The sequence below is a fragment of the Phocoena sinus genome, chromosome 2 (genome assembly GCF_008692025.1).
Source record: "Phocoena sinus isolate mPhoSin1 chromosome 2, mPhoSin1.pri, whole genome shotgun sequence".
NCBI lineage: Eukaryota > Metazoa > Chordata > Mammalia > Artiodactyla > Phocoenidae > Phocoena > Phocoena sinus.
The window spans coordinates 23,847,965-23,857,327 of NC_045764.1; the positions used below are offsets into that span (position 1 = coordinate 23,847,965).

At 42.3% G+C, this 9,363-nt stretch overlaps 1 protein-coding gene across 1 annotated transcript in view; it reads right to left on the reverse strand.

The window, feature by feature from the left end:
• Positions 1 to 7,869, reverse strand: part of TAF3 (TATA-box binding protein associated factor 3) — a 152,259-nt gene extending 144,390 nt beyond the window's left edge. The window contains exons 1-2 of the mRNA XM_032624231.1: positions 7,504 to 7,869; positions 3,020 to 3,262 (exon numbers count right to left, since the gene is read on the reverse strand). Of these exons, the coding sequence (XP_032480122.1) occupies positions 3,020 to 3,262; positions 7,504 to 7,669 (409 nt within the window). The 5' untranslated portion in view covers positions 7,670 to 7,869. The remainder of the gene's footprint in view (positions 1 to 3,019; positions 3,263 to 7,503) is intronic.
• Between the last annotated feature and the right edge of the window lie 1,494 nt (positions 7,870 to 9,363).

Genomic DNA, 9,363 nt, shown 5'->3' on the forward strand with positions numbered 1-9,363 from the left:
ATACATGGACCAGAGATGAACCTGTATGTGAACCAGGAACTGAGATTAATCAAATATGGATTCAAATTTTCAAAAAGACTAGAAAAAAATTAAACTATTAAACAGGAGGTGTAACAAGAGACAGAATGAAATGAAAACTACAAAACAGATTTAGAAAGCTCCAAAGCGCACCGAGAAAATGGACTAAAACTTTCTACATGGGGAAGATAGTAGTTCCGACTGAATCACATGCCAACTGATAAAGAACCTGAGTCTTGGCCATTACACATTACCACTGTCTAACCCACTGACATAAAACTCATATCCTTCTGAGATCACTGATGTGCCAGTTATATACAGTGCCTTTCCTTTAGTTTCCTCCTACATAACGCCTTCAGTTTCCCCCCAGCATTTGATTACCATTCATGTTTTCTTAGCACAATTCCAAATTTTGTGTACTTCTAAGTGGCCTTTCAGCTAAAAATTTCAGAGCCATACAAAGACTATTCTTAAAGAACAAGAGGACAGATCACGGACTGACTTAGCACTACTTTCATGACGAGGTCCAGGATGCTGAATAAATCACATCCAATGACAACAGCAAAGAAGGACATTCCAGGCCTACCTGACAGTCATGACCTGTTTATACGAGAAAATGGAGTTCTTCTCAATACAGCTACTAGCAGGCCTCTGCCCAAGAAACCCTCCTTTGATAATTTTAATATTGAAACGTATTTGTTATATTTTTAAAGTAAATAAATATATGCTTAGAGATGCTGTAATAAATATAAGTTTCTAAGATCAAAACCACTGACATTGGGGAATGAGGGGTTTAAAGAGAATGACTTTACATAGGGAGCTACAAACGGTAAGATTTCCTCCAAGGTAATAAAGGCTACAAATACAAATAAATTCAAAGGTGGGGAGGAGACAGATTTTTAGCAGCTACTAAGGGAAAGGTGGGGATGACTGAGATGCATGTGGAGATTTCCAAGTCCTGCTGTTCATGTACCATTAGGCCAGAAAAGGAGAAACAAGGAAACTCTACAGGCAAGATTCTATAAACAATGTTTACTTGAATTGAGTTCAAGAACATTTACTGAAGGCACCCTTTGTATCACATTTACTGGTGAAACTGATTGCTGCCTTCAGTCAGGATTAAATCTCTAAGAACTTTAAGCAGAAAAGTGCTAAGCTGTCAAGCAGAGTCTTTTTCTAAGGGACTCAAACCAGAAAGCTATGACAACCTTCCAAAAGGTTACAGCGAGTTCTTTCCACACCCATGGTGCCTATCACCAAGCACGAACACAGCACTTCACCTCAGCACATTTGATTACAGCACCAGCACTGTTCAGTAGAGCCCGCTGCCCCGAGATCCAGAGTGTCTGATGGCCACGCACCAACCCAGGATAAATCTCTACAACTTAGGGCCAGTGTTCATCCAGTTTTTCAGATGAGGAAACACTGACACACAGATTGTAAAACAACTTCTTTCATGTCTAAAGCTAGTCTCTGAAACAAGTAAGTAACACTTCAAAATGTTATTAAAGTGCAATTGGAGATTAGAAGAAATGAACCACAAGAAACTGGGACCCTCGGGAATTGCTGGTGGGAAGGAAAAATGGTGCAGCCACTGTGGAAACAGTATAGCTGTTCCTCAAACAATTAAATATAGAATTACCATATGATACAGCAATTCCTCTTCTGAGTATAGACCCCAAAGAACTGAAAAGCAGGGAATCAGGTATTTGCAACGTTCATAGCAGTATTATTTGCAACACCCAAAAGGTAGAAACAACCCAAGTATCCATCAACAAGTGAATAAACAAAATGTGGTTTAATACGCACAATGAGGTATCATTCCGCCTTAAAAAGGAGAGAAATTCTGACACCTGCTACAACACAGATGAATCTTGAAGACATTATGCTAAGTGAAGTAAGCCAGACACAAGATAAGTAGCATTCCACTTATATGAAGTACTTAGAGTAGTCAAATTCATAGACAGAAAATAGAATGATGGCTGCCAGGGGCTAAGAGGATGAGGAGTTATTGTTTAACGGCTACAGAGTTGGAGGTTAAAAAGTTCTGGAGATGAACAGTGGTGTTGGTAGCATAACAATGTGAACGTACTTAATACCACTGAACTGTACATCAATAAAAAGGTTAGAAAGTTATTTCTGCCATCATTGGCATTATCCTGAAGCACATCTATGGCTTTAGAATTTTAAAAAATAAATTTCAGCTTTTCCATTTTTTAACGAGAAAAAATATTCTGTACCTGCGTTAAAGACCACAAATTACTATGTATCTCTTTAGAATCTTAGTGAACCTAAATGATTAACATGTAAAATCATGCAGGAAAAAAGGAACTCTGCTTGGATTGACTACTGTGACTGATTAGGTATTATTTTACAATAAAAATTCTATATGACCAAACATAAACATTTCTACTCATCACAAAAATGCAGATAGCATGCTCTCACTGCTGATGGCCCAGATTCAGTCCTTGGTCAGGGAACTAAGATCCCACAAGCCACACAGCGTGGCCAAAAAAAAAAAAAAAAATACAGATAAATAGATAAATCTGCATAATATTAGTGAATGTTCACTCACTCACTGTTTCCAGTATTATCCAACTCACATTTATAATAAGGGGGGAAGGAGGAGACCTACCCCAATTTTCTTTATGTTTCAAAGGCTTTCTCATTTACTTAATATCCCGTTCTCATAAAATACATCTTTGACAGACTTCTCTCTGTGGTCACATTCTGTCCTCCCCTACTTAAAATTTACAAAGGAAATCAAAGCCTCATCAGACATACCCTTGATTCCATGGCTCTGCCTGGTGAGGCCCGCTGCAAGTTTGTTGGCTTAAAGGTTAGAATAATTTGTAAGTAGTATTACAATATTTTTACTGCATTTCTAGAATTTATATGTTAGCATAACTTTTTATGTAATTCAGTTAGGAAACCTAAGAAGATTAAAAACCCGTTAAAATAGTTACTAATATATGAGCGAGAAACAAACAACCCCACAGACCTTCTTGAGAAGACACAATGGGTGGCATGTAATCAGGGATGTATTCTTTTCTTTCCTCTGCATCTTTACTTCCGGGTTGAGGAAACTGAAGTACGTTGTTCTTGCTAACAGGAAATGAAGGAATTTGATGTGGGAAAGTGACAGGTTCAATGTTGTGGATATAGTCTTCTAGTTCATGAAGACTAACCCCCATAAGTTGGAAAGCTTCACCAACATCATCCAAAATTGGGTCTGTCCGGCCATCTGAAACAAAGTCAAAAGCAAAGCAAATTATTTTAAGCAAATTCCATGAATATTTTTTAAAATATTAAGAAAAAAGTATTAGCTGCATATATAAATATGCAGCTCAGAATCAAATATACTATATACTTAAGACCCAGTCACTGGAAAAAATTGAATAGATTTTCAATAGACTATCATATTGTTTAAATATTAGAAAGTTGACTCTGAAAGTCAATTTTAAATATGATCTGACAACCAACCAGAACACCACAGACAATTCATACTAATAATCAGCCAGTACAGAACTAATGTCAAAAGTAACTTGGAACAGCACCTGGAACAACAGCACCTGGAACAGTGGCTAACACAAAGTAAATGCCCAATAAATATTACTATTATTATATTTTATCAAATAAGTATTGATAGAATGCTGAGCTAGGTAAATGTCCATTCCATTTTCTCTACTGCTCAGTGATACAACTCTGGAAACTACAACAGCGGTTGGCATATAGTTGGCACTCCATAAACATTTGTTGAATGAATTATACCACTGAATCAATTTTTTAAATCCAAGAAAATCTGCTGAAAGGGCTTAGACCATAAAGGTAATTTACATGTAAAATTTAAATGTATTTAGAAGACACCGTATAAAATGGGTAGAGATAAAATGACAAAACATTAGATATAGTGAGATTCTCTTTACAAAAGGAAGTTTCTCCTCTGCCTGCCCTTAGCAGAACTTAAGGTCTCTACATCTTTTAAAACTTCTATGAAAATTCCAGTTCCAGATTTCCAATAAATAGCTTATTTTTTTAACTATAATCTCCTATGATCACGCCAAACTCAGTTTGTCTGAAATTAAATCATGATGTAAAATGGAAAAGAATAATCCGAAGTTCATAAAAATTAGACACGTTTGCTCACACCCACACAAGGAAACTTCTGGAAGGATATACATCCAACTGTAACAGTTTATGGGGCTGAAAGCTGCAGAACAGGGGAAGGGCAGAGTTGAAGCAGAAGACTCGTTTCTAACTTCAAAGATTTTGTAGTCTGAATTTTTATACAAGTATGGGTTACTTCTTTGACGTAGAAAAAAGAGAGGATAAATAAAATGAATACTCATTCTTTCCCTTAATGACAGACAGGCATTTCAACTCTTTGATTCTTATTAAAAGCAGTATTCTTTTCTCACTCTTAAAAATGTGGTCCTCTTGAATTCTTCCACATTTTTGCAACTTCAACCCAAGACCTTCTGGTGTTCCCCCTGCACCCTTTTGGCTACCGGCTTTCAGAATTTTTCCTTTCTCTCTCTTCCTACTCTCACTGTCTCAGCCTAGTTTCAAGTTCTCCCACCTTGCGCCTCTCTTGCACTTAACCGACAGCACAACTGTCTTGAAGCATCACTTTAATCACACAATCCCCCTTCGTAAGAGTATGCAGTGTTTCCTACCACGTTGTAATTTCTCTCTCTGTTAAGTCCCTCCCTAATCTGATCTCGCTCCATTTAACTTCATCCTCTAGCACCTTCCAAATGAACTGGTTACATATGCCAAGCTGGCCACCTCACTTACTCCCACTTGGTTATCTCAGGTTATGCTTTTCTCTACCTGACATGCTCCCTACATTATACAACCTTGCTTCACGGCTCAACTCAAATCTCATCTTTCCAGTGAATCCTGCCCTGGAACCCAGAGTGTACATGTGTCTCTCCTTCACCGTATTCCTTTTGCATTTACTGCCTATACCTATACCGTGCACTGCTTTCAGTGTATACACACATTATTTAATGTATAATACAATGCATACAGAAACTTCTGCCTCTGAATGCTCTGGCAAATCGTTACCTTAGGGAAATTTTCAAATGCATTATTTGTTGAATTGATAGTAACTTCTGATACTTGCTTTAACTTTAGAGCATTTTTTTAAAAAGGAACAAATACCATCAGTTTGTTTTTACTGACATTTCGACACCCTTTAACACACCTTAGGGGCAAGGATTGTGTCTAAGTAAGCCTATGTCTCCGACATGTAGCACAGAACTCAGATCATAAGTGGTGCTCAATAAACGTGTGTCAGAAAGACAAAGGAAATAAAGAAACAGAATACAAGATTGCATAGTAGTGACCTGATGTTACAGTAACTCCGGTTCAAAATAACAATAGTGTAGAGAAAAGAATATTTAAAAGTCTATGATTAATAAGTATACCAGGAATTAGCATTTTCAAAAAGTCACCAAACCACAATGGAGAATGAACCCGATCGTCGTATTCTCACTAAAAGCAAGAAAATCATTACAGAAATTGGTTAATTATCGAGGTTCACATTAACACAAAACAGGGATCACCCAATGACTCTAGAATACCTGGTTGCTTGGAGTGTCAGCACCTGTCTGGTACCATGTATAAGGCAGGAACAGTAACTATGTATTCAGGGTTATTCTGATTACCTAAAGGTACAGAACATCTGTCCTCATTTAGGGAGCTTGGTAGCAAAAATATAACCTGGACTACGTATGCTATAACAGTATACTCAAGCACCAGAAGGGAGGAGGGAGGGAAGAGAAGCAAAAGCAGACAGCGGTGTGCTGGTGGTGTATTTTAAAGATCAAGATGAATGAGAGCTACTCAACAGTTCCAAATTCAGATTAGAAGTATCCATGAAATCAAGCTGTCTAAAAATACACATTTTTAAAACTCAAAAGATGAAATGACTAAATAGTTACTATGGTGGTGGATTATCAGTTCACTTATTTATTCAACAACTATTTCCTGGGTGCCTATTCTATTATGGCACTGTACTAGATTACAGAATACAAATATAATAAATTTGTCTCCTGGGGAGGGGAGAGGGGAGGGTGAGAGATACACACAGATGATTACAAAACAAGGTGTTCAATAACATAGCAGAAATATGCACAGAATTATGAGAACAGATATCACGAGTTTGCTAAAGCAAGTGATAAGTGAATCTCAAACTAGAAGTCGTACTACTGGTGGACCAGGGGGCGAAGGACACACTAGGAAACAGCATGCATGCAGGAACGGAGGCTTAAAGTGTTTCGGAAAAGGCAGGTAGCTCAGCATGGTTGCACATTTAGGATGACAGAATGGCAGAAGATAAGAAAAATACTAGCTCACAAAGGGAAGTGTGTGCTGCTCGAGAGCTTAGATTTTTCAGCCTGTAACCAACTGAAATACTTTTAAGAATGACAAAATCAGATTTGCATGATGGAGAGATTAACATATTATTCTGGCAGCACTATGGCGCTGGAATGGAATTTGGGGCCTAAGAAGTAAAGTGTATTCATGGGTCTCAACTTTTCAGTGGAGCAACCTCTTTAACAAAAAATATCCTATAAAACACTTCACCCAGTTTTCCAACTGAACACCTGAAAAATAATGCCCCGAAACTTAAATGAGGGGTAGATCCCCCTCCACACACACAGACTTCCCATCAATGAGATGATGTGTTGCTTCTAAATATTCCAACTTAGTAAATGCCACCAGCTATACACACTACCAGACATTTGCTTTAAAACCATGTACTGTAGCCCAGATTACCTGGGGAGCCTTGTAAATTGCCGATGAAGCCTCTACCACACTTTGATAACCACTGACACAAAAATATAGAAGAGGAGGAAATCAATGGGTGGCTGAGACGTAAGCCACAGGTAATCTAAGTGAAACCGACCAAGTCGGCCTTGGGAAGGAGTAAGGAGAGATGCTGTCTATGAAACGAACACATACAGAAAGAAGAGGCAGTGTCCCTAACGGACCAGAGCTGTCAACGAGTATGTGTTGTCAGGAGCTGAAGAATGGCCAGGCTTGTAAGAAACGGCCGGTAGACGGAGCGCCTGTGACAACTAGTTGTAGTAGTTTGCGGGCAAGGGAGGAAAAGAACCAAAGTAACAGAGGCTGTAAGACATTCTGGAGGTGGTTCTACACGCAGCCAAAAGCAGACGATGATTAAGACCGATGATCAGATCACAGAGGAGGGCAGAGGCTGTGGAGCTGGGAGCGGGGACAGGGCTCGGGCTACGGGCGGGATAAGTTAGCGGCTGACGAAGAGGGACCAAAGGGATGACTCGAGTTTCCAGGGACAGCGGGAGCGGAGGGACGTCAGGGACCGAGAAGGCACCCAATCGCGGGGTGGGGGAGAAGAACCAACACCTCCTGGACGCCGGCAGAGCGAAGGGGAACGCGGAGGTGTCACCCGTGACTGGCCAGAGGCAGCCCTCCCGCACCCAGCCCGGTACTCACACAGCTCAGAGTACCGGTGGCAGCCCCGTCCCAGCTGCTGCAGGTAACGCTGCAGCACGTCCGTGAGGAGGTGGCAGGCGCTCAGTTGTACCGAGTCCCAGCCCAGCGCCTGGCAGATCTGCGCCACCGAGACCCTCAACAACGACCTGGAGTAACTCTCGCACATCCCGCTCCGTGGACTCCACCGCAGTCCTTGCTGCCACTTCTCTCCACCCCCGCCGCCTAACCTTAGAAGAGCCCCTGATTCATCCTCTAGGGCCCCCGCGGCGGGGAAATCGTCCCCCCCGACCCCCGGCGACCACCTCAAAGCCACAGCAGCACGGAGAGCGCCAGCCTGAGAGCCGCCATTTTGGACTCGCTCCGCCTCCCGCTGGATGGTCGCCGGGGGGAGGCAGCACTAGCCGAGTGCGGAGCGCGCCGATGAGGAAGCTCCGCCCCGTTGGAGCAGAGCGATGGTCCCGGTATCGACTCTCGGGCCTGGAAGGATGCAGGAAACGGCAACTCCGAGCGCCGGTGGAGGATGCGCCCGAGGAGGCAGGTGCTTGGGGCCTTCCCGGGGTGCTCGCTCGCAGATGAAGGAGGAGGGAACGTCAGTGGTTCAGGGGTCGAAGAGCGAGCCGGGATATGAACCTGAAATGCGGGTGTTAGAGAAGAGTGGGAACCTGAGAGGCTGTGAGTGCAGGGGTGGTATTTGGGGCGTGGAAACTTCAGGACTCTCCCAGACTTGGATCTAATCCTCTGCTTGCCTCTGCTAAAAAAAAAAAAAAGAGCTGCTTACCATTGTATAGGTTAAATCAGGTCCAAGCTGTTAAGCATGCCATTCAAAACCCTTCACAATAGGGCGGGGTGCAGGGTGTGGCCAGCGTGGCACTGACCTCCGGGCAAAATTTACGGGGGCAGCAGAAAACGTAATCAAGATCAATAATATTTTAATACAACTTTTAAAAAATCCGACCACTGCCCCCGAATTCCGGCCTCACTCCTTTCTAATCCCAGCCCTGGTTTCAATAAAACTTTATTTACAAAAACGGGTGGCATGCTTGTGAGCAAGAGTTTGCCGATGTACCCTTCACCAGCCTCTGGGATCTGTCAAAGGAAGAAAGGACTCAGTTGCCTGCGGAAAGTCCTTAACTCAGCGAAACAGTCTGTGTATGGAGAACTGTTGCCTGCCCCAGGCTTCTCCTCGCTCCAGCCAAGGGTTGCCAGATCTTAACCAGATGCGGGACACCGAGATTTTGTGATCAATAGCTCGATCAATATTTTTAATTATTGGAAATACATTTTTAAAAATTAATTTATTTATTAATTGGCTGTGTTGGGTCTTCGTTTCTGTACGAGGGCTTTCTCTAGTTGCGGCGAGCGGGGACCACTCTTCATCGCGGTGCGCGGGCCTCTCACTGTCATGGCCTCTCTTGTTGCGGAGCACAGGCTCCGGACGCGCAGGCTTAGTAGTTGTGGCTCACGGGCCCAGTTGCTCCGCGGCATGTGGGATCTTCCCAGACCAGGGCTCGAACCCGTGTCTTCTGCATTGGCAGGCAGATTCTCAACCACTGCACCACCAGGGAAGCCCCTGGAAATACATTTTTTAAGTTTTAATTTGCAAGCCAAACTAATCCCACGGTTAAGCCAGATTCAGCCTATGGGTAGCCAGGTTGCAGTGGCTCACCTACTCAGTCTGTTTATCCTTTTGTGCTTTTTTCTTCTAAAAGCTTCTGGAGTGTTCCTACCTTCCCCTCCTCTCTCTCCTGAGTTCCCCTCTTCTTGCACCTATCACAGTGCATTTAGTATTTGAGTTTACATGCCTCTCCAATAAACTGTGAGTTGCTGCATGGCTCTACGTTTTCCTTATAGGGACCATTC